Below are 26,656 nucleotides of genomic sequence, written 5' to 3' on the forward strand. Positions count from 1 at the left end.
CCCCAATCCTTTGGAACTGCTTTTGGGATGGGTGTATGTGTGAGGAATGAAGGATAGAGAGATCCTGATGGTTTGTTAGTGGCTAGAATGCTGAATCGTTTAGCAATTTTACACTATAGTTTATGCCACTTTGCTTTAGCTGTAAGGAAGAATGCCAATTCAGACGAAACTCTTTAAGATTCTAAAACATTGTTTTCAAAAACTACAAGCTAGATATGGATTCGCTGGCATAGAGGAAACAATGGCAGATAATTCACATTTTCTGTCCACTGAAATAGTCATCTTAATGTTAGTTTTAATTGATTCCAGATGTGCTAAATTTTTGGACTAAATGAGACTTTTTTCACCAAAGAACATTTGAATAAAGGATTGTGCTTTTGTTAAGTGCTTGCTATTTTAGAAAGAGAATCAGTTTCTACAACAGAAGCAGCATATATGGTGATGAATGTCCTAAAAGTAATTTAAGTTCAGAAGTTTAACAGATTCATGTTATATCCCTGAATTTTCCCTTCCACCCTCTTTGTCTACTATCTAAATCAGCGGTCCTCAACCTTACCTGCTCGGCGACTCCAACTTCAGCAGCAGCTTTGGTGGCAGCGTGTGCGTGCCTGTGGTGTGCGTGTGCATGAGTGCGTGTGCGCGTGCAGGCACACAACACTAGAGGCGGTGTGGAGGCAGCCATTGCCATGGCTTCTCTGCCGCTGGCCTCCGCCTGCTGTCGCTGCCTGCTGCCACTGCCTGCCACGGCCAAACGACCCCAAATGGGGTCCCGACCCACAGGTTGAGAACCACTGATCTAAATGATATATACAAATTTTAGGGCCTAGTTTTACTGTACTGTGCTTGTTATTTTACTGATTTCTAATTAGTAATTGATAAATTTCCTAACATTTGTATCCAAAGTAACTGCAATATACATGATCAAATGGACAAATCTGCTTTAATGTACCAGAAAGCATTCTTTATAGATATTTTTGTTCTTCAGTGAAGTTCGTGTAATAAATGTAAATGCTTCATTTCTCAAATTCTGACCACCTCTAACCTAGACAGACAAAGTTGTGGATTTGCCATTAATGTAAAATTTTAGAACCACAGGTCTGGCTGTGTTCTGGCTTACATAAGGTGATGTTGCTCTATTCTTTCTTTAGTTTTATAGATTTCAGTTTGCTGCAGTAGTATATATTTCTGTACAGTTCTGTCAGATGCTGTATCAGCTGACTAGGTAGTAGCTGGAAGCCTTTATTCAGTCAGTTCTCCTGTGAATCATGCAGACTTACATTCTGTGACTACAGATCAGCTGTTTGGTGCCAGTAACCGGACTGACAATGAGAGAAACATCTTCCATTGCAGAGGAAAATGCCCATATTAGTTGTGTTTTATTCTGTGCCAATAAAATTATAGTTCTGATAGGAAGTTCCAGAAAGGGAAATAGGTGGATTTATAGCCTTTCCAGAAATACAATGTATGATAACTGGTTTTACAGTTTTACAGTTCTCATTGCCATTCTAGAGTTCAATCCTTCTAAGCCTATTAGGGTGCAACGTTGCTTAGGGTAGTACTGTCAGTTTTGACACAAGCTGCAGGGAAATCCAACTTATTTTATGAGGCTTTCTTGAATTTTATGAGAGTACATGAGTTTTGTGGGCATCTGCCTTCAGGATAAGTGGCACAGGTTCTGCTTATCTTTTCAAACATGAGGCCTTAGAAGAATTATTATATTCAGGAATGCTAAAAAAAAATCCCCGTGTATATATGTATCTATGTATGGCAACACAGTTCTCTTGAGTTTTCCTAGGCCATTATGGTATCATATCAGTGTAGATTATCCAACAAATGTAACAGGTTGGCAGTATGCCGATGGAATGGGCTCAGTGGCTCTCATTATGGCCTGTTGGAATAAAATAAATCAGCTGCAGGTGAATTGAAGGAACCAGTAAAACTTGATCTCCCCAATATGGTCACAAGAAACCAGGAGCAGATTTAGCTCCATACCTGTGATATCCATAGGTACTATCTTTTCCATTAGAAGTTAAGTCACTCCTAAGGGGAAAATTAAAGCATTTTACTTGGGAATAGTGTTGTGGTTAACCTCTGCGTCCATTGAGGAAGACTCACTGAGGGGACACAGTGTAATTACAAACTGAAATGTGATAACTCAGTTATGAGTGGGTGGTTTTGTAATGGGTAAAGCATCATTTTTCCAACTAGGATCCAGGGATGACTGGGGAGCCATGACTCCTTTATAAAGATTGGGGACAAACGACTCATATGGCCGTTGTGCAACAGTGGAACCATCTAAACTTTCTAGGAGTGGAGACAGAGAGATGCTTTCTTAGGGGAAGGGAACAGAATTGGATTCTCTCCCTTTTTCAGAGGCAAGAGCTCATAGAAATGCCAATTTGTGCAGCTGCCTAAGTTCCAGATCACCGCAGAGCATAAGCCAGAACATTCACTGATTAGTTGCCTAGGAACTCATCCTTAGGAGCTTTGAATGATTGATTGGCATCAAAGAAGTACAGTCATTTAGTTAAACCGCCTTCAGGGAGGGTGGTATATAAATCTAAATAAATAAATAAATAAATTTCAGGTATAAAATAGGCATCAATAGGTTTCAGTATGTTTTCCAATACAAAGGGCTTAATCATGGAAATGGAAATTATAAGCACAATGAACTTTCTTACTCTTTCTGGTATAGAGCTGCATGCAACTAAGGGGTAAGAATGATTGGAACTTGGGTCATGGCCTTTTGAGTTGTGGCTCAACTCTCCAACTTGACTTCTGTTCCATGTACATGTGACAACAAAAACCCTTAAACTTGCTTTTAAAGTCTAGCAGAAGTGGATCTCACTGGATTGTTTTGAATACACTAGAGAATGGAGACTTCTGTAGGGCACACATGGCTTTCCACACTCTTTGAGAGTGGCATGTCTGGTTTGTGATGGACATTGAGAAGGGCATTGGGATTTGCAGAAAATTGTAAGTGAAAATGGCGGTCCCTAGTTTGCTGAAGTTTAAGAACTGCTGGGCTTTGCTGTTAAACTTGGACAGCAAAGGCTTGAGTTCAAATCAATGCTGAGTCAAGAAACTCTCTGTACTTGAATTACTTCACAATGATGTTGTGAAGATTAATGGTTACGAAGAGAATTATATATGACACCCTGAAATTCTTGGAGGAGAGCCAGAATAAAATGTATACAAATTGTGAGAGACTGATTAGGGTTGATTTTTTTTAATGGGTTGAAATATTTATGTTGTCTCTTGTAGGGTAAGGTTGTCAGGTTACCTGGGATGGTAATCAAGCTAGTGAGGATTCCTTAGCAGATGAACTTGTGGAGTTCACCAGATTGCAATATCAATGTCTTCCTCAGTGACTCAGAAAATACTACAGGTGGTAGTTGCCATGTTTAAGATGAAGTGCCTTCATTGTGGATATTTTCTTCCAAGAAGAAAATGCTATTTGGTTAGCTATGTATTTAACAGGCACTGAGATAGCACTGGTCAGAATTCCTATTGAACATCTGTACTAATGTGCCTTAATTTGCAAACTAGCATCTGTAAGACCGTTTATGCGCTGGAGGTTTCATGCCAGGCTGCAGGCTGGAGTTTTAGTCATGGCAGGTGGACCCACCTCTTCCTGCACCCACATGGGGCAGCATTTGGCCTGGTGCACCTCATCCGCCCCCGATCTGTGCTCCTGACAGGGGGGTGGGGCAGTGAAGTTCCCAGTGCATAAACGGTCTAAGCTAAGCACTTGTATATAAGAGGAAGTTTAAAACACCATCTAATATCAGGAGACCTACAGTAGATGTAGCTGTGCATATCTATCTGCTCACTGGAAACCTTCCTGTTCAAAGCAAAATAAGTAATATTACCACTGATGGCTTTTAAAATACTAATTCAGTTCAATTTTGTAAGTGGTTTGCCATGTTACATGGTAGACTGCTGCTCAAGTATCATAAATCCAGTTGGTTACTGCTGCAGTTTTTAAATCTTTGCTCCTATTTCTGAAATGATGCTATAGCCAGTCTATAATCTCATGGCACACTTGCATTAATTTTATTATGGCCTTTATAATCAGATAAAAACTGTTGACTTTGGAAGGGTCCTGGCGTCATTAGTCTTTAATTTTTGTTTTACAGATATATGATGTTGATCAATGGCAAAGATGAAGTATATATGATTGACAGAGATAACTCAGTATTTCATGTGTCTAATCTGGAGTTTCCATTTCGTAAAGATCTGCGTGTACATTTAGAGAACACTCTGCTGGATGGGGTAAGAACCTTTGTGTGCACTTTGTGCTGGCTTTTTTAATTTTAGGAGTGTCAGAATGTGCAATTAACAATTCAGAGGGATGCCTGTTCGTTTATTTAGTTAGATTCCTTTTTATGGGATCAGGAAGAATTGACCCCATGAAAATGTCAGTGGCAACATCCCCTCCCCACCTCAATGGCCACCTTGTCTTAGTTGCTTTGCAGCTGTGTGAGAAAGAATACACTGGAATTATACCAGACCTGACCAGCAGAAGAGTTTTGGAAGACTCTCTTCTTTCCTTGTGTACCAGGTTTCAGAGAAGGATGGAAAGCACATGACATCCCTTTGTCTCTTCCTCATTCCTCAATATCAGAGGATTTGTTTTGGACACACATGTCCATTATAGAAATGAGTGTGCCTCCTTATGCCTGTACAAGTCATTCTCACCCAGCACATGTCCTCTTCCTCTCTACTTCATTTCAGCCTCCTGCCACTGTCTCCTTTTTTGCCTCTGCTTTACTTCCTTGGATGCAATAGTGGCCACCATCACCCCTAGGGTCCTTTCTTCTTTCTCTGCTGGATCTCTACCCCTTGCATATCATCACTGATGAAATTGCCTCCTTTTCTCTACAGTCACTTATGTGTTGTTCAGTTGTTTACAAGCATTGCTAGTTAACCCCCCCCCCCAAAAAAAAAGGTAGCTGAGGTCTCATGGCATAGTGATAAATCACTTTCATTTTGCAGTAGTTTGGGTGGGTTCTCAATTCTCTCAGCACATTTAAAAAACTTAATTACAAAAATAAACCTAGACATTCTTCCAGATTAGTAGAAATGTGTGTACCTTCCATTGTATCCTTCTATCAATTGTTTTTAATTGCCATTCAAGAATTAGATATAAAGATATCATAGCTAGGATTTTTAGGCTAATCTAAGAAATGTTTAGGGGCATTAGCTGATGTCACATCTTAAATATCTCAGATCAGATTGGTGGTTAGGGTTCACTTTGCCTTTTTAAATTCATATTAGAATTCATTGCTTACGTGCAGTTACACCTTTGAGGGTTTCTCACTCAATCTATGGATGTAGCTGTCATTCCAGCAGATGGCAGATATTTCTCCTCGCAGAGATCATGATTCACCTTTCGTTAGGTTGCTTGTGTAATAAATGTTTGTTTCCTTTTGAGATTAAAATGCAAACTTAAAGAGTAGAGGAGTTAAAAGGAAAAAGATTATGTTTTATCCACATGAAAAACTATCAAAGACCATAATAGGCACTGCAAAGATAGAACAAAAAAGCCAGCAGCAAACCTAATCTGAAGGTCATTTTTGTTTCCTAGGTATTCCTGATTTTTTCTAACGAATAGGGATTTCAAATATAGTACATATAAAACAAATAGATTCATATTATAATCATTTCAGAATCCTCATTTATTAGACTTATTAGATGCCTTTTTACTTTGCAAATAAAAGTATTAGTTAATGGTTCTGAATATTGTATCAGCCATTCAGAATGCCACATTGCATGTTCAGCAGAATATCCAATGGAAAATCTACCCATTTTTGTTTCCATAGCAACTCAACAGTGATCTAACAACCTTGCAAAGATTCATTTTTGTTGTTCTCAAATATTACCCCAGAGCTCAATAATACTCCTGTTGTTGGGGTTTCTCATAGATTACATGTTAGTGAAAATAACAATGAGAAGCTTATTACCTTGACTTGAAAGTGAAAGGAGATGGCTACATTTTTGCCTCTGGATAACAGTGTCCTTGGTATGATACTTGAAGGTTCTCATCCAGAGAGATTCTTTTTTCATCCTTAGTCTGTCTCTCTGTGATGGGTTAATCTATGTGACATCTCATGAAAAATACAGAAGAGTTAAAATTTTCAGAAAATAGATCAGAAGAATTGCTAAAGCCTTTAAAAATTGTATAAGCCCATGTTCTAGTGAGATAAGTTTTTTTAATGGTGAAAATATTTTATATATCATACTGAATTCTAGGAGCTATTCTCTATAAGAGGCTATTTACAAGACTCTCTAGAAGATATTTAAGTGATAAGCCTGACTGTCACTAGATTTTGTGTACATGTGTGTAAAAGAATATTTTCCCACTATGGGAAACATGCTCATATTTCTTGGAAAATATCCATCTGACCTGTACAGTAGTACTCATTTGGAACAATTTGGAACTATGAAGCATTAAATGTATTCTTGTTTTGCTTGGGTTTGCTTACCTGTATACAAATAGTTGCCTCTTGCACTTCTTTAGCAGGATTTAAGCTAGCAACCTCTTTCATTGCAAGGGTGCCATTAACAAGGGGGAGCCTGGGACTCCAAGGATCCAGGATTCATAAATTCTAAGGGTTATGCACTAGTCATATTTACTGATCCATAGTGCATGGACAGTAGTACATTTTATTTACCTTTCAGTCCCATCCCTTCTTGACTGACTTTCACAGTTGCCCAAACAGTTTCAGCTTTTAGAACTAGGTCACCAAAAATGAAGCCACTCTGCAAGAATTCTTATTGTTAAACAGTGTCTTGACGTCAAAGGATAGTTGATGATCTGTTAGCAAGTTGATGCAGAAATATGAAGATGTTTCTTTGCTTTTTAAAGGAGATGATCATCGACAAGGTGAATGGGCAGGTTGTTCCTCGGTATTTGATTTATGACATAATTAAGTTCAATGTAAGTAGATCTTATTTTTTATATGCTAAGAAATATGTGATTGGTGGGGAGGAGCTATGACTCAATAGTGGAGCAAATACTTTATATACAGAAAGTCCATGTCCAGTCTTTGACCTCTTCAGTAAATTATCACAGTGATGGGAAAGTTTTATTATTTATTATTTGATTTATTGACTGCCTCTCCCAGGCCAAGCTGGCTCATGGTGGTTTCCAATAAGACCAATAAGTACAGTATTTGCTGGCATATAAGACTACTTTCCCCCCCTGAAAAACATGCCTCCAAGTGGGGGGGGGGGTCGTCCTATACGCCGGGTGCACTTCAGTAGGGATAGACATAGGTGCCAATAGTACTGTAATGTAATGTAACAAACTCTATATTTTGAGTGGAAATGTTGGGGGGGGGGGTCATCTTATATGCCGGCAAATACAGTAATAATTTTTGCAACAGCTCTTGTAGAGAATAAAATGACTCTGAAACATGTAATGGTCTACAGTGGACCAGTCCAGAAGAAACCTCATTTTCTCTCTCTCTGTCTCTTATTCTGTAGCCTGGACAACTGTGGATAGTCCAAGAGGGGAGAGACTGAGTGTTGTTGATCAGGCAGGCTGATGGAAGGTGCTTTGATCCCTCTGCATCAGAATTAAACCTTACGTATTAATAAGATTAGAAGATTACTAAAAGAGCCTGAATCAACCAAATAAAATTATAGATTTTGAGCTTGGTCCATATTTTCCTAGTGAAAGGCAAACATTCTCTTCTTATAACTTTGTCATTCAGAAAATTTCTAATTTAGTTTCTGATAATTAGGAAAAAATCAAAATGGTATAAGCAGTTTTATAGAAAGTAAATAAAAGCCATTTCTTTCTGTTTTCTTGGCAAAACCTATGTCTTTAACTGTTTTCTTGGCAAAACCTATGTCTTCTATGGTGAGAAATTGAGTTTGTTTTCCGTTCCCTCCCAATAAACTATATTAAGAATTTTCATATGATTGCAGCACGTTTGATGGTTTTAATGCTTGCAGCAGAAAGATTTGTAGTAAGATCAAAGCTATTGGCAGTGCTGTATATATCTAGTTTCCCACTTGTCTTCAGAGAAGCTAAACAGAGAAGTTTGTATTTAACTCAAATCATAGAGGTGATCAGTAATGTATAATAATTTGTGTTAAAATGTGATAACTACATTAGGCACCACTGAGTTGAACAATGCTAGTAATTCTTCTATATTAGCCTGGGGTAAGACAGTATTTTAAAATCTGTTCCAGCTGCATGCAGTCAGTGTGAGAGCAGTGCTGGGTTAAGTTAAGTTGCTGGTGGACTCTTGCCAAAGTATAAATCACTAGATTCTGTTACTTACCTTTGTTTTCAAGAAAATAGCCAATTTGATATCCAATTTGATATTAGTGATAAATCAAAAATAAAAAAGGAAAGATGTATGTATATATTCCCTCCCTCTGAGCATTCATTCTTTCCTCTTTCAAGAAGTTTATCTTTATTGCATTTTTTTTTACTATTTTGTTGTCATGATTTCAATCTAGGTCTTCCTTTCCCTTGTTTAAAATTGCATTCTTTTATTTATTCTGCCCGGCCCTCGTGTTTGTTTTTCCCTCTTCTCATTCATTACTTCCTGTCCCCTGATCTGGCTTGATTCACTTCTCCCTGCTTCCTTTTCTCCTCTTCCATCACAGAGCAAGCTGTTGAGGTAATGTAGTAGAGCTACTTCTATGACTAGAGAAAGATGCTGTATTTGCTGCCAGAGGCTGCATTCTTAGTTATTAGGCAAGAGCAGGCAAGTGGGAACAGGAACAAACATCAGCTACCAGCATGTGGGGAGTTATGGCTGGCTCTGGCTGATGTTGGTTAGGTGTTGGTGGCACTAGCTGTGTGGTATGATGCTCCTAATAGTAAAGGTGAAAGGTTTTTTGGAGGAAGTTTACCTTCTACTGTGTCCATTTCTGAGCATGCCTATAGAGCAGGCACACATCTTGTTCCCACACCATTTTCTCTTTTCCACTCACTGTTGACATGCAGAGGATTGCTGCACAGAAATTTTATCAGCAGAGCTGTGCCTGTGAAGAATGGGAGTCCTACCAGGAAGAGTGGTGGTCATGTGACTCTCCATTTTCCACTGAGAATGAACAGCAGTACTTTCCATCTGTGGCATTGCTCATTTGGACACATTCCTGGGTTGTTTGTTTCTTCACTGAAAAGGCAATGTTTGCTAAGATACTTAAAATTTTCCAGAAGTTTGATAGCTAGTGGCTTTTTAAGGAAGAAAGGAAGACCTGTATTGGCAGGGCGAACTTCAGTAATTTGGGAACTGTATTAGCCTAGAGTGCAGCTAGGAACACTTGGACTCAAAATACATTAGGTTGCTTTGAGTACGGTGGGAGGTCATAAGGGGAATTTACTGAAGTCGCATTGTACTTCCAGTTCAAGGGCAGTCCCAAACAATGTGTTATCAACGAGAGCAGAAGCAAGGCTTTATCTGAAAGAGGCCACAAACAGTAGTCAAGTGCAAAGATTAAAAACAAAAAAACCCTGCCAACTGTCTTTAATGCTAATTATAGAAGGATAATTACGAAAACAGTGTAGCTAATGCATTTGACTTGGCAAGGGAAACAGTTTTATCAGAGTTATGTAGTACAGAGTAACTAAAATCATTGGGGCATAATGATTACTTACAGAGAGGTTGGTGTTACTGATTTAAAATGGTATGCTAGGCTAGTTGCTGGTATCCACTGGAAGAACGAAGTTTATAGGAACATTGTTCTTATCTTTTGTTATAACCACATTTTTAGTTATTTTCAATAATTTTCACTTAGCTCAAAAGGCTTTGTTAATCTTTATCGAGCACGATGGGGGTTGCCAATCAGAGTTGTTGTTTGTTGTTCCATGTGTACTTGATCTGCATAAAAAGAATAGAATAGCCACCTGAATAATAAGACTGGGATGTGGACCACAAGTCTGTTTTTCTGTTCACAAAAATTCAGAAAAACAATGCTAATCTTGGAATTCAGCTCAGTATAAACTAACCATTAGTTCTAGATAAAAATTCATACATAATTGTGAGTGTGTAATTAAATATATACTCGTTGATATCTCATTCTGATTCTACTTCAGGTATGTCAACGGTGTCCCCTTTATTCAAAGTCATCTATGATGGTTCTTTTGAAGGTTGCTGTTAATTAATGCTAAATGTTTTATGTTCCATGTGAAAAATGCTTTTGATAAGGCTTGATGTTTCCATGTGCAAGAGAGAAAGGGTAGAGAGGAGCTATGCATGCAAGGGAAATTCTATTTGCTGTTGTGTAAGACTTTACACACCTTTTTGGTGAGAAAAACTATACAATTTATAATGCCAGAAACAAGGGTTGCAAGTTTATCTTCAGTTTGGCATGCTAAGTGTTGTAGTTTTTTAGTATCATCATTTGGGACACTGCCAGGAACTTCTGCTTTTGTGACTATGGTCCTGTGAGGAATATAGTATTTCCGAAGGGTAGTACTTGTAAAATGTAGTACTTCACAACACATACCTTGGAATGGAGGAGAATTAGTTTGACTGTTTTTGGCCAGAATAAAACAGTGAGTTATTAATGAGCATTTACAGCTAATTAGAGCCAGACTCCTTTGGTAGAGTTGCCGGGATGAGATTCAAATACTCAGCAACCTGTAGTCAGCAGGCTGGTACAAGTTCACAAGTGTGCCTTTCCTCAGTTACAGAGCAGAGCTTTGTCTGCAAGGGAGAAAGGAAACCAGCTGCCAGTGGTTGCTCATTCTGAAGCTCCTGGCTGCAACCAGGATATAATCTTCCCTTTTGTCATGCTAGTGTTCCTCCTGGATGAGAGTGGCCCTGGTTCTCTGGGCCACGATGGAGGCTAGAGTGGCTTTGCTTTTGCTTCTGCAATGACAGGAGAACTTTATTTTTTAAAATAAATGTTTCCAGGGGTTCTGTTGATACAAAGCAGGATCCTCTGCTAAAAGAACCCCAAGGGGAAGTGCTTCCCCATCCTTAATGGACCACAGGGTTCTAGTGTTGTTCCTGTTGGATCTTTTCTGAAACAATTTTTTTCCTTCTACTTTTTTTGCCTCCCTTTCCTAGCACAAATCTTATCTGGGGGTAGACATGCAAGGGCCTTGATTCTAAGACAGAGGGGAGGATGAGCTTCTCGAATGTCTTCCTCTTCATCACTGTTTTCTTGTGCCACTTCATTCCCCTCCCTTTAAGAGATGGGAGGGCCAGCATAATAGTATGGCTGCAAGTAAAAACCTTGCTGAGAGAAAAATAAGCTGGAAGCAGCCATTTAAGTACCTCAGTTGTTCTCTCAATTATTACTATTGAGTTATGAATACTGGGCATTAAAATTTGATTTGTTCTATAGTAAAAAAGAGGTGCTTTCCATTCTCAGGTTTTGTTCAGGTAGTTCTGAGAATCTCTTCTCCTTGATGTCTTCTGCTAGAAAGACTCTATTGTTACTAAGAAAATATAGTCCTTGAGACTGTCCCCTCCTAGAATCCCTGATCTTGGAAATGTTGTGTGTCCTCTTTAAATGATCCTTTAGGTAGGGATATTTTGCACTGTACTTTTGCATCCTTATTTCCTTCAACACCCCTTCCACCTTCTTACTGGGATACCAGGGGTCAGGGATTTTCTTTCATACTTGTATCTTAAAAAGGGACTTTAGAATGTTCACATACTGGGAGTCTTGTTGATCTTTAAGGTACTACAGGACTCTAATCTTGCCCTTCTGTGCATCCTGGCTACCCACCTGAAACCTTTTAGAGTTCTATGTAATGAAAGTAGAAAAAAGTTAAAGGTAGGGAAGTCCCGTCCCCTTTTTGAATAAAATATCCAAAAGCTTCATAATTATACTAAGAAGAAATAGTATATTCAGACTGAAACTGTATCTTTTTAAAAAAAAGAAATGTAGTCTAGTTAGATATTAAATAACAGGAAATGTAATTGCTTGTGCTTTACAGGAGGTCAGATAAGTTAATGTGCTATATTCTCTTTTTGAAACTGAGTTGATAATTTAGTCATCCTGTGATTAATTAATTTACCTATTTCCTGTCCATGTTAATTTTGATTTTGATTAAAGGTTTTTCAAAGAATACAATTGCATCTTTGCTCCAAAGAGCTTCAGGGCCTGAAATTCAAAGTATAATAAGGCCTCTAGATATGATACTGTTAGACAAAGAACCACCGGGAAAGCAACAAAGCAGCTTTCTACGAAATGAAACCATTGGTACACTCTAGGCAGCCACTAATACTTGACTTGTAACAATTTTTCAAGGCTTGGGCAAAGATCTTTTCAGGGCTTTTATACCTGAGTCTCTCTAACTAGGATGGATTGAATCTGGTAAGTTATACATTACTTCGATAGCATATGTGATCCTTCTCTTTAAAAAGAATCTAGCCATTTGGTGGATGACTGGCATTCCTGGTTCTCCTAAGCTATCAGTGAAATCACTCACAATGCCCTCTCTGCTCCTGACCCAAACCAGCTCCATAGTTCACATTGGAGCTGCAGAAGCAGCTAGAGCAAGTTTGGCAGAAAACATGGCGAGGCTTATGAATGCTTATGAGATGGCGGTAAAGGCTGTAAAGAGAGAATACTTTGTGGCCTCAATTGCCTACATGAGCGCATGCCTAGCACAATTATTTAAAAGTATCCAGTCTTTGAAATCCTTATCTAAAGGATCATCCCAAACTACCCAACTGGATATTAGATGTGAGGCTTTAGCAAGCTTTTTTGCAGAGAAAATCTTGACACCCCACCAGAACTTTCCTGCCAAACTTGATGCAGACAGTGATCTGGAGTCTCCTTGGCCATCTGGTCCTACTTTGGACCACTTCAGTCTGTTCTCCTTGACTGATATTGACAGTACCCTAGCAACTATCTGTCAGTTCCATGTCTTTTAGACCCATGCCCCTCCTGGCTAGTGAAAGCCACTGGGAAGGAGTGGCTAGTCTCTGGGAAATTATTAGCTTGTCCATGGCTTTGTGGATATTCCCAGAGAAATTAAAAGAGGCCATGGTTAGGCCACTTTTGAAAAACCAAAGGCTGGATCTTTCCGATCCAGCCAACTACCTCCCAGTATTGCACTTGGTGTTCCTGGAAAAGGTGGTTGAATGGGCTGTTGCAGAACAACTGCAGGGTTTCTTGGAAGATACAGTGGCACTTAGCCCATTCCAAGCCAACTTCCAGCCTGGCCAAGGGGTAGAGGTGGTTCTGGTTGCCGTGATAGAGAAAGCTAGGTGTTGCTGTTTCTATTAAATCCGACAGCAGCATTTGATACAGTCAGCCATGGGATTTTGACCCACCTCCTAGCTGACATGGAGATATGAGGCATGATACTTCAGTGGCCGCTGTCATTTTTCTGTGGACAGAGATAGAGGGAGGTGGTAGGGGAGCGCATCACACAAAATTGGGCCCTAAATTTTGGGGTCTAACATCTACAAGTGCTGCCTTGCCCAGTTCTTGGCTGGGTTGTCACCAATATGCGGATAACACCCACCTATTTCTGTTAATGGATGGCCATCCTCCAACACACCCAGATAATCTGGCCAGTTTCTTGGAGACTGTGGTGGACTAGCTCAAGTGAAGCTGGATGAAGCTGATTCCATCCAAGACAAAAGTTCTTTGGCTGGGATAGCATGCCAAGAGGCAGATGGGCAGGTCCAGGCTATTGATGTGGTCCAGTTGACACCTTTGACTTCTGCCTGGATTCTAGGTGTGATTCTGGATTCCTCCTTGTTGATCGAGGCCCAGATCATGAATGTTGCTCACCTGACATTCTTTCACTTACACCAGGCCTGTCAATTAGCACCCTATCTCTTGGCACCCACCTAACTATGGTGATCCATGCAATAGTCACCTCCAGACTAGACTTCTGCAACTTGATCTACACATGACTTCCCTTGAGTCTGATCCAGGCCCTCCAACTGGTCCAAAATTGCAGCAGCTCAGAGCCTCACAGGAACCCAGTGAAGAGCACATATGACACCTGTGCTTACTGAACTTCATTGGCTGCAGATTGGAGACTGGATTAGATTCAAGGTTTTGGTTTTAATCTTCAAAATACTCCATGTATCAGCAGGACTGCCTCTTCCATTATGTCACTAAAAGGTTTGGCAGACCAAAGTTTGCTCAGAGTCCCTGGCTCCAAAGAGGTAAAACTGGCCTCAACCTGGGCCAGGGCTTTTTTGGCCCTGGCCTGCTGGAATGTGCTGCCAATCAAGATCAGGGTCCTGCAGGACCTCAATCAGTTCCACAGGACCTGTAAGAAGAGCTATACTGTCAGACCTATGGTTAAGGCAGGGAATATAACACTCAATAACCTCAAATTGGCTGGCCTCACTGGGGAAACATCTGATGGAATATGAAGAACTGATCCACCCACCCAAAGAAAGGAGCTCTTCTTGGTGATTATCTCAGTTGGCAGAGGCATGGATTATAAAATGTTTTTAATTTAAAACATGTTTTGTTTTAATGTTATTTAGAACTGTATCTTATTGTTGATACTACCTGCCCTGAGCCTCATGGGCTACAAGAATAAAGATTGATTTATTATGTTATGATTATATATGGAAGAGATATTCTTGTGGGATTCTTTGGGGACTATAATGGGCCAGCTTCTAAGATGTTTGAATGCAGTACTGCAGTTATCAAGTTGCCGTCTCACTTAGCCAAAGCTATGTTAAGATGAATAGCTTGCTCAGGTGCTGCCAGTCTCCAAGGATGTCTACAGGATTGTGCATCCTTGCCTGGGGGTGAGGAGTGTTTGCGCTGCAGGGGTGAAGGGAGCAGGTGCTACTTACCCTCTTGGATTGGATTAGCAGAAAAGGAAAGTACTGTAAAAAATACAACTGAAACTGTGGTGAGTTTTAAATAAAATCATACCCTACTTTAATAAGTGAGTTTTCCAAAGTGAGACAGCTTTTCATGACTGAATAATTTCTGAGCCTCAGGATCATTCATTTGGAAAAAAACAGATATGCAGTTGAATGAGAAATTGCTTTGAAGGGACAGCATGTTTGAGTTGTGCTTCACATAAAAGCGAGTGAAATTCCAAAGAACAACTTCAGGCACGCCTGTGGGATTAGGCATGATTTGTAGGATTTTTTTTCTCAGGACTGCAGATCTCCCTTTATGCCACAAACTGATTTTGAAAATCCCTTTGGGTTCAAATGAGTTTCCGTAGCTTGCCTGGGGGAGTAGCTGCTTGTAAAAGACAAGCCAATAATTCTTGAGGTATCTGTAACAAGTATTTTGAATCCAGCCTATCGAAAGTTGGCTCTTTTCAGTCTGTAGACTGTAGAGTGTATGAAGTTTGCAACAGTTGCATTTGATAGTGGGGACAAGTAGATACTCTGCACTGTAATTCCAAATAAATCAGTGATCCTGTGTATATATATACTATAAAAAGTTGTCCCCAGTTTTGGTTAAATTGTTCATGTATCCCCATTTTATAAATCTAGGTATGTTCTAATGTTGCAATATTCCAAAATTTATTTCACTTCTGGAGGTAATGGAGGGAACATTTTTGAGTTGAATTTTATGCTTGGGTTCAGTTTTCTAAATTAAGCATTTTTCTGGAAGGGATACTAACAATAGTGTTCACTCTTTTCGAGAGAGTTATGTAGTGCTTATAGTGTCAAACTAGGACTGAAAAGATGTGGATTCAAACAACCAGTCAGCTATGAAAGTTCAATTTTTTCACCCTAACTAACCTATCTCAGAGAGGAGGTGTACAGATAAAACGAGAAGAGAGCCATATACATTTCTGTCCATGGACTTCAAAGGCGCCAGGAATCCAGAATACAAAGCAGCAGCACTGGTATCTCTGACCACTGCCACCTGCCCCCAGAGTTCCACTCTGTGGGAGGAGTGTGGACAAACACAAGGCAGGCTCAGTGTGACCCATGCCTAAAGATAGAAATAAAGGCCACCCAATATTAAGCCAACTCATTTGGGTGAGACAGACTCCTGGAGTGAACCAGAACAGGCAGGCAGGGCTGGCCATGGTAAAGGCTGTGCCTATCAGCCATACCCTCCCTTTGCTAATTTCACAGGAAGCAAGGGACAGGTGAGGGAGCCAACAGGGCCTAGTTCATAATGGCCAGGAACTTAGACTAGGGAGGGAAAACAGTGAAGAGAAGAAAGATCATGGGTGAGCCTTCCCTTCTCAGGAGACATGGATTTTTTCCAGCCCCAAGACCTCTAATCATTTGTTTTGCCAAGTAAAACTGTGGCAATTGCAGGGCAAATCAGTGCCAGCTATCCTGAGGAAATTATTGAAGGGGAACTATATACTAGACCATTCAGTTAGTCCAGGGGTAGTCAAACGGTGGTCCTCCAGATGTCCATGGACTATAATTCCCAGAAGCCCCTGCCAGCGAATGCTGGCAGGGGCTTCTGGGAATTGTAGTCCATGGACATCTGGAGGGCCGCCGTTTGACTACCCCTGAGTTAGTCTTTTGCCTCTGTACCCAGCTTGGATGACTGAATTGCACATCAAGACCTCTGCAGACCTCCATCAGCATTTCCTCTAATTTTACCCTGCCCCTTTTAGGACTGAGGCCTCTTGAGGACCAAAAGAGTGGCACTCTGGAGGGAGTGCTGGCTCTTGCCAAACCTGGCAGTGCTGCAGAAGTTCACAATTGTCCTGAGCTCCTTGGAAGAAGAGTGGATTAAAAATGTGATTGATAGATTCCTACAGTGGCAAAGCAGGGAGAAAGTGAGTAACAGCCTGAAGCTTGCTAGGCCTATTTTCCTGGGGAGAATCCCAGGAGAAATTAATGCCTTAAAGAGAATTTGCTTGAGATCATTGAGTTCTTATAGACCAGGGCTAAGCTTGTTACTTGTTTCTTCAAATTGACTCAAGGGAGCTGGTTGTACTTCTCTTGCGCTTTAGACTAAGTCAGTGATGTGAGGGCTTGGGGGTAAATGTTCTTTTTTCCTCCTGAGGACTTTTCATTTTCCCATTAGACAAAAATAAGGGGAAACCACAGATCTCTTCTGTGCTAGTTTCTCTTCTGAAGTAACTGAAATGCTTAAGATATTTCTCAGTCAAAATGTATAGTCTGAAAACATCTGAGGACTTTTTCAATTTGTCCTGTGGGAAAAAAATGGAAATGCTGGGTCTGTCAAGCAACTTCAGATAATTTGCCGCCAGAAATTTTATGACTTAAACTCGTGTTTTGTCATTTGTTCCTTTTGTTTTTGTAGATTAGTTTTGGTTTTCATTTTTGTTCATTACACCTTGATTGTTGAGCTTTTAGTATTGGTAGTCTTGGTGCATATTTGTTGTAACAGAATAATTTGCAAACTATGGTTTGGACATTCCATCTCCACTAACTATTCCATATATTAAAGCGGGAGAACTCCGTCCATTAATCCTCTAACCCTTGGCACTGCTTGATAAGCTGCCTACCCCCCCCCCAAAAAAAAAGAGCTTTGTGCTCCACTACCTCCATCTACCTGGTGATCCCTGGACCTAGGGAAGCTCGCTTGACCTCAACCAGGGCCAGAGCTTTCTCCATCCTGGCCCCCACCTTGTGGAACAAGCTCCCAGAGGAGATCAGGGCCTTACAGAACTTGAACAGTTCTGCAAGGCCTGGAAAAGGGAGGTCCTCTGCCAGGCATTTGGTTGAGGTTGACCTGAACCAACCACTTCCCGCTGGCCTCTGAGCCCCCCTCCTGTGATAACCACTGCTGATCGGTCCAACCCATGAGGTCATCAGTATGTGTTAGGTGACTTAATATTCTCCCCATGGTTCTCCCCATGTTCCACTATGTTACCTATAACAGTGTTATCACTATTATAAATATTGAATTATCTGTATTGTTCTTGTTTCATATAAACCACCCTGAGCCTTGGGGAGGGTGGTATATAAATATAATAAATACCGTATTTGCCGGCGTATAAGACGACTGGGCGTATAAGACGACCCCCCAACATTTCCATTCAAAATATAGAGTTTGTTACATTACATTACGGTACTATGGGCCACTATGGGCAGCTATGTCTATCCCAACTGAAGTGCACCCGGCATATTAGACGACCCCCCCACTTGGAGGCATATTTTTCAAGGGAAAAAAGTAGTCTTATACGCCAGCAAATACTGTAAATAGTAAATAAATAAATAGCCCAGGGTTGGGGGTTGGGGCGAAGAAAGCATTGTGTTGATGATATGATGTCATCACTAGGACAAACTGAGAAGTGATGTAATGAAACTGTATAGATTTGCTACTGAATCCTAAAGTAGGAAGACATCACCTCCAGGTTTGCTCAGGAAATGACATTGCAGTGATGTTCTCCATGTCCCTGACCTGTGTCCCACTGGTTACCAGTTGGCAACCCTACTAATAATTGATTTCCTGGGCAAAATGGTTTGCAAATCATTGGAATCAGCATTTTGAAGGATTCTTACTGCAGGGGCATATTTTTCTATGATAGCAGTGCTGGAGTTTATCATTATAACACTACATTTTCAACAATACATGGCAATAGCAATTTTACATCCATGTATCTATCTTTAATATCTGATGCTATATGTGCATAGTTGATATGCTAATATGTATAACGTAGAAACCAGTATGGAATAGCTCACCTTCTTACTGCACTGTCATATGAGTAGTTTATGCTGATGGCCACTATGCTTGTCAACTTTGGGATGTTTCTTTCTCAGTGGCCACAGTACCTAGAATGTTATAATACCATTTTCTTCTTCATTACATTTCTGTGGGCTTTGCTATTAATGTTGCAATGTGACTAAAAACAAATAGCTTTCTGCTGATTCTCATGCATTATTTATGAAATTACTATAGTTTTGTGTCAAGTTTAAAAGATGTTCTTAATCGGATTTTAAAAACAGTTAAACCGTGCCTTTTAATGGAAAATGTATTTTAATTTTGAAGTCACTTACATAATTATTTGGACTGAGTATTTGGTTGTAGTTTGCTACCACATGGCTTATCTTTTTTCTTTATTAGACATATAATTATATTAGCATGTAAACTGGTATAAATAGATTTTTTTTTAATTCTACTTTATAGAAATTACAGGAAATGCTTTACAACTGTATGAAAAATAATACTCTTTTACACACCAAGTACATATTTAAAATCTGATTTTGTGCACATTTATTGTGGCACTTCTGTAGTACAGATGTTAGCCATGCATTCTTTGATGTCAGTAAGGCTGCCAAAAGCTGATATTTTAGCCTGTTGTTATGCAGTAGTCTGGTTTCAGCATGGTAAACGTTTTTAGACTGTATAGGCACTTTGGCTGAGAAAATCAAGGTTAGTACACATATGTGTAATTTGTGTGGGTGTATACCCTGTAGTAAAATATTTGTGTTGTGTAAGCTACAGGACTTTGATGGTCAAAGGCTTCTTACTTTCAAAGTCTCATCTGAAACATGGTAACATAGAATGCCGTTGACATGAATAGTTCATAATAGCACTCTGATCAAGTATGGTTTTTCTTGGATGATTCTACTGAGTGTTCCTCAAAAATAGAGAGTGTTCCTGAAATTCATAGTTCTTCCACTGGAAGAAGAGCCCCTTGAGTAGGAGAAAGGCTCCTTAGGCTGGAGGATTGTTTAAACATTGCTTAGTTTAGTAGAGATTTCACAATATTTGGAGAAGGATGAATATGTCAATTATACGGTGATGACTGGGGAAGGCACTGGCAAACCACCGCGTATTGAGTCTGCCATGAAAATGCTAGAGGGCGTCACCCCAAGGGTCAGACATGACCCAGTGCTTGCACAGGGGATACCTTTACCTTTTACCTATTCTTACCCATGCCATGCCTTAATGCTTTATTGTGCACTATAATGTATTGGCTAGAATGTGCATTCACAATCATGTGCATGTGTGAGAAGGGGTAAATAACAGTTATTTATATAGGCTCTTCTACAGTTACCAGCAAATAGTAGAGAGCAAAAAGCATTTGTGATACTATTCTAGGGTTTTGTCACTTTCAATTTGAAATAAATAGACTTGAACACAAGAAGAGCCTTGCTGGATCAGACCAGTGGCCCATCTAGTCCAACTTTCTATCTCTCACAGTGATCAACCAGTTCCTCTGGAGATCCAGCATCAGGACATGGAGACCAAGGCCTTGCCCTAATGTCACCTTCTTGTGATGGTATTCAGAGTTTACTTCTTTTGGATGATATACTTTTTTAGACCATTATATTAGCAATTTCCTGTTCCATGTATTTATCATCTCTCATGGCGTGACTAGAGGAGGGGGCAGAATTAGTTTCCAGAAAATATGTTAGGAACTTACTTGAGATGGTATTCACCTTTTCTATATATTTATACCACATATATTTATATCCTTATTTCTGTTAAGTCTTATTTCAGAAAGGTAAGAAAATATGAACTAAACATATTCCAGGCAAGCTAGCAATTCCAGTACTGTCATTGCTGCAGGGATATAGGGTTGAAAAGGCTGGAAAGGTGCAAATGGTTTTTAAGAAATCTGTGAATGTTATTAATGTTTAAAATGCCATCACATGCTATGAAAATGCTGAGTATGTACTGTGTAGATTGCTTCTCATTCCTTGCTTGACTCTCAGAAATTTCTCAACTTGCAACATTATGAAATTGCTTTCGGAACTGGCTTATTATCAGGTGTCCCCAAAGTGACAGGCAAGTCATGTTTGGAATAGTTAGGAGAGATTTCAAAGTCTGTGAGGAAGTAAAAAAAAAACATTTTCCATTTAATGTTTTTCTTTGTGACCTTCACTGATACTCCACAGTTTCCTTGTGTTTTCTCTTCACTTTTTGATTTAATATTTAAAAGTCTCTTCCTGACCTTCACCTTGTTCGTATTGCCCATTCTTCAAGTTCCACACTTGCAGTTCTTCATGCTGTTCTTTTCCTCCCCTTATTTATTCAAGCTTTGGCTTATACTGCTACATATTTGCTTATGGTGATCTAATCAAAGAATCTCTCACTCCTTATGCAGTCTTGTCTATCTGGCTTGCTAAAAGTTTTTTTTTGGGGGGGGGGCTGAGTTTTGCTGGCATCTGAAATTGGACGTGCCACAGGTAGAACATCCATATTTCCATTATCATCTGTTTTCCATCTCCTTAGAAAAGCAGAATTTTTATGTGACCACGCACATCTGCATCTTTTTGCTGTCAAGTTGCAGGAGACTTGTATTGACTTCATAGGGTTTGCAATATGAGAGAAGTTTGAGACAGTTTGCCATTGCCTGCCTCTGTGTACTGATGGCTGTATTTTTTGGTGTTCTCCCATCCAAATGCTTACCCTGCTTAAATTCCGAGATCTGATAAGAGTAGGCTAGCTTGGGCTATCCAGGTGACCATACACATCTATAGAAAAAACCCTTAAACAGCAGTGAATTAATTTTCAGAGAGTCCATTCTTCTTGCTTTTTTTGCAGCTTGAGAAAACCATTGGTATTCTTGTGCAGTCATGCATATGGGATTCTGTGCTAGTGCAAAAGGAACATTGCAAAGTTTGAGGTTTCTAGGCTAGGCTAAGTATTGGAGTTTGTATTTCCTCACTTGATGGAAAATACCCTCATGGAAAATCTGCTGCAAGAGGAGGGCTGAGCATCTCTCCTCTCAGTTCCCTTCTGACTACTTTGTTGTCAGCAGGTCTGAACTGATTATTAGAGAGTATTGCCTCAGCTTTCCTTCTTTTCTCCTTCCCAGCTCTTCCTTTTCTCATTAATGTTAGAGGAGGAAAGTATAGTTGTTTCTTTATACGTTGTACTCATTTATTTTCTGCCTCTCCTTGCTCGCCAGGCTCCATATAGCACAATGGTGTTTTGTTAAACAACTATATGTTTGCAGTGGAATCTCTTGACCCTGACAGGCTCAACCAGAGTGTCCCAGTACTGGGAGGTGGGGATGGAGACTGTTGATTTGACCAATATGTTTCTCCTTCACTGAGGAACAACATTTACCTTTGCTGTTGATAACATACCATTTTTCTTCTAAGTACATTGAAATTGCTAATACTAGAAAATTATTGCTTCATTTTGGAGCATTGTCCAGTGAAATTTTAGCATGTTTATTTAGAATATTTCTATGTTTCGAGTCCTGCTTGAGGAGGCTTACAGTTTAAAACTATAAATGTTATCTAAATTGTGTATCAATGGAATTTTAATATTTTTAATTTGCCAGGGACAACCAGTTGGTGAATGTGATTTTAATATTCGTCTGTCATGTATAGAAAAAGAGATTATACTCCCACGTCATGACAAAATGAAGACCGGCCAAATTGATAAAGCACAAGAGCCTTTCAGTGTTCGTAACAAACCATTTTTTGACATCCATGCAGCAAAAAAGGTAAATATGTTTTTGATCATTTAATCCAGTAGTTAAATGGCTTCAACCTCTTTTAAGGTTTCTCTGTGATTAAAACCATGCATGTAAATGCAAATTCTTCTTGTTCTATGCTTAATTAAGTTATCTTAAAATAAATGAGTATAGTGAAAAATACTTTTCTTTTGGAGAGTATTTAAAATGTTAAATTTATAGAAGGGAAGGAGAAATGTCCTGTTCCTGTAGCTAAACTGTGGCATGCGTTCTCCATGTTTAGCTGAACATGGTTGAAGTTTATTGTGGCACCAGCCTTCACAGGGGTACATATTAATCAGGGTTTGCTGTGATGTTGAAACGGTCTTATTTCACCATTGAACTACATTCTACTTCAGATTATTCTGTGAGAAATGTAAAATGTTGTGGACACATAGATATGGTTGATGCTGCTTGCAAGTATTAAACAGCTCCAGCAGTGGTGGATTGCTGAGTAGGATTAGAAGCAGAACACCTTTGCCCATATTCTTTCCCCTTCTCTCTGCCTATCATTGCAGTTGTGTCATTAATGATAGTGTATTGCATCTCTTGCTGTCAGCATTATGCCAATATCCAAATGATCAAAATCAATGGAACCATTTTTTTCCTTTACTACTTAAAAAAAATTACTTCAGAAAGTGTACAATATATGCTTTTACTCCCTTTGGCTTAAGCATAAGGTGATTGGCTAAGCTGGAACATTTCTTCTCTGATCTGCCGTTGGCTGAGGAGAAACAGGAGGCCACACCAGTTAAATTTAGCTCAATATTAGTCTTGTCTGTCTATATTTTATTTATTTTATTTTAGCCTGCTACTCTCCGGAGACTCATGGCTGAATACAATATAAACCCCTCCTTAAAACATGATACCCCCCATCCCATAATAGAACATCATAGCATAAGCTAAAAAGATAAAACAAGATTGGCAGTATAGTCCCTCCCTTCCTCCCCACAGCCATCCACCCCCCAGGGTGGGGTATGCTAGATGTTATTATGTAGCTTGAGGAGGAGCCCCTGTTGTTCCTGGCTCTGACCTCAACCAAAGACCTGGCAGAAGAGCTCTGTTTTGCAGGCCCTACAGAACTCTGATAGCTCTGTCAGAGCCCTCAGCTCTCCCGGGAGCTCATTCCACCAGGTTGAGGCCAGGACCAAAAAAGCCTTGGCCCAGGTCAAGGTCAGGCAAGCTTCTTTAAGGTCGGTGACTACCAGTAGATTAGCACTCACAGAGCAGTGAGCCCTGCAGGGGGCATAAGGAGACAAGCAGTTCCTCAGATAGGCCAGGCCTATCATTGTAATGAAATACAGAATATTGTAGCAATATATCAATCTGCCGTATTCTTTAAAATGCAATAGTAGAAGAATTGCAGAACTGGGATCTGAATATTTGGATTTGGTACTCAAGGCTTAGGATCTGTGTGGAACTGCCCAAATCCCTCTCTGCCACAATCTAAGATTAAGGAAGAAAGAACCCTTCCCTCCCTCTTTCTTTTTTTGACTTGTTATGCCTCTGTGGACATATTTGACTTGTTACGCCAATTGCTGGACATATTTCTCCCTTCCTATTTCTATTTTTTCCTGTTTCTGCTTCTCTTTTTTCATACAGTGAGTATTATTTTCCCCTTCCTGACCAGATGATATGCAATTCCCTGGTTGTAGATAATGGCAGCAGTGCCACCTCTGTTGCAAAGAACAGTCTCTGACTATAAGCTTGGTGGTGATTTAGAGGACTGTTCCCTTTCCCCTCTGTGTCTGGCCTTGATGGATGTGCATATTCCACCTTCTCCCCCTTCCTGCTAATGGACAGAGATTCTCATTTTTAAACATAGCTTACACTCTAGTGAAAGGAGAATGCCAAATTGGGCTTTCATTTTCTTGGAAGGAGCAACTATAATTATATGAGAATCTGGTAATTGGTTGCAGTTGTCACGGGAACATTGATATGGGTCCTGATTTGTATTTAAGTAGGAGCCACAGAGAGAGCAGCAAGACAGATGCCTAGCTGGATGAAGTAATGATATTCAACAGATGAACTTGGGCAACATATACCAGAGAAGCTATGTATTGGATATGCTGTCGGGGCAGGATTGCCTCAGATGCTAGCAGCACAGGGGCTTAAATGAAGGATATTTTTCCCCCTGCTGTAATCACCTTTGTTTAATGAATTCCAAGGGAATGAGTACTTTTTCTTCACAAGAAATAGATACAAATACTGTTTCTCAGTGGCAGATATGCTGTGAAATTCCAGTCAAGTTAAATTATTATTGGTGTCTATTAGGTAGCATTGTTGGTGTCTATTAGGTAGCATTAATAGACACCAGTAATAGTTCCATCTAAAATAAATTGTGTTGGCTTCAACTGCCGTGTTTATAACACTATATTTTGCTTTCTTATTCTTCCATGGATTTTGAAAGGCTGTAAACATTAATTTTAGTTTCTGAAGGCCAACAATTTAGACACTTGTGTTGATATGATAATGCACTGAGAGGCTAGATACCCATCAGCCACTTCACTGTCATCAACATGCTTTCAGGTTTTAAGGTCACAGTGAATATGTCTGTATAGAGCACAATATTTTATTTTATGTTTACAAATTCTGTTTCCTGACCTCTGTTCATTGTTCGTTAGTTCTGATGTTGTAGTTTTTGGAATGAACTGAATAAAGGATGAGTCATTTTGTGTGTCCTCCATCACCTCTTTGGTAATTTTAAAGGGAAGTTTCCCACATGGATGGTGATAATTGTATAGGAAAAAAAATGTAATGTAGAAGCAAGCCTAAGCTGGCAGCTCTCTTAAATGCATGAGGCTAATTGGTCTGCTCATATTGCATAATGTTTTAACCCTTGAAATATATTAGTTGTTATACAGAATTTTCAAGTGACACTGTTTTACCACACTGGAATTCACCTTCTGAGTTTGCCCTCAAGTGGCCTTCTTAGAAGAATGCCTTATGGTATTGGTTCCTAGCTATTGGGTCATGACCCACAACTGAATTACAGTAATCTGAAATAATCTGTTATTAAAAAACCCCGCAACCTTCAAATCCTTGTCTTCCTCTGAGGTACTTAAGGTGATATATATGGTTCTGTTCTCCTGTGTTTGATTTTCACAACAACCTTGATAGGTAAATTGTGCTGAGAATGTATGACAAATTAGTGAGCTTTAACAGTGTGTGGGAGTTAAACCCAGCTCTCTTTGCTCATACTCAAAATTTCTAACCACTATACCACACTAAATCTCCAGTGGGCCACAGTGAGAGAGTTTTAAAAACTCTCTCTTCCCCCAGTTGTCAGTAAAGAAGCAATAATGCACAGAAATGCTATACATAGTTGATTGGTTTTGTGGGAAAGAACTGTCAATATATTTGTACCTTAGCAAGTGGTACCAATGTCCGGGGTAAGTTTAGTAATGAGGAAAGCAGCAAAAAAGAGAGAAAGGCACGTGTGTGTCAATGTGTGTGAGTGGATAAAAACAGGCAATTATTGAGGGCTTTAAAGGCCAGCCCTGTGGATGGAAAGATTGGATACTATTGATTTACATCTTGCCATGTTACTGTATAAGAGGGATGTGGCTTCCTATTGTTAGTGAAACCCATTAATGAAATATAGCCTGGTGGAAATATTAGATTACGTGTATTTCTCTGCTGTGTTGCATACTCTTAATTTTTTTTTGATCTAGTGAATCTTGGTGGTTTGCTTCTGTCCTCATTTGTTTCTCATAGTATACTTTTTAATTTAAATGACTGCTCTATAGACACTTGTAAGTTCATGTATAAAACATAACATACTATTATGTTCTCGACTAAAATGTCAGTCTGGAAAACTCATCAACTGAGGCATGCAGCTCTGCACTGCCATTCCAATTGGTAAGTGCCTGTGTGAATAGAAGAGCTCTGCAGCATGCCCCAAAGGTCATCCGGCAAGGAATAAATTTGCACACTTATGGAAGCATGGAGTCTTGCAATGTTGGCTATGAATGCTACATGTATTTTAAGTGGAGTAATTAATAATATATTCTGTCATTCTCTATTTTTTCTCCCCCCCCATACATTTGTAACAACTGTAGATGTTGTTTATATCTACCCCAAAGTGTCCTCTACAGTCAAAATGGAAATTAGTTTTCAGTGTCCATTAGACTTTCAAATGACCTTTGAAATATAACTCTGTTTTTGTAATGGACTATATTAACTGTTAGGTGGCCCATTTGTTTTTTTCTCTGTGGCGGTTCCCATTAAATGTGGAATAAGAATTGTGGCATAATAAACTACTTCAGTTATCAACAGGCATGTTAGTGTTAAATTATTTCATATAGATTGGGTTAATCAAAATTCATTATTGATCTTCCCACTGCCACAGAAATAATGCCTGAA

At 39.5% G+C, this 26,656-nt stretch overlaps 1 protein-coding gene across 3 annotated transcripts in view; it reads left to right on the forward strand.

Annotated features, from left to right (window-relative positions):
• The window catches only part of RNGTT (RNA guanylyltransferase and 5'-phosphatase), a 210,564-nt gene that overhangs the window by 69,739 nt on the left and 114,169 nt on the right, over positions 1-26,656 (forward strand). For 2 of the 3 annotated variants that reach the window (XM_077304532.1, XM_077304548.1), the window contains 3 exons: positions 4,140-4,275; positions 6,872-6,943; positions 22,118-22,282. In XM_077304532.1, coding sequence (XP_077160647.1) covers positions 4,140-4,275; positions 6,872-6,943; positions 22,118-22,282 — 373 coding nt within the window. The remainder of the gene's footprint in view (positions 1-4,139; positions 4,276-6,871; positions 6,944-22,117; positions 22,283-26,656) is intronic. The other variant, XM_077304539.1, reaches the window with a different exon arrangement.

Source organism: Paroedura picta, chromosome 1 (assembly GCF_049243985.1).
Source record: "Paroedura picta isolate Pp20150507F chromosome 1, Ppicta_v3.0, whole genome shotgun sequence".
NCBI lineage: Eukaryota > Metazoa > Chordata > Lepidosauria > Squamata > Gekkonidae > Paroedura > Paroedura picta.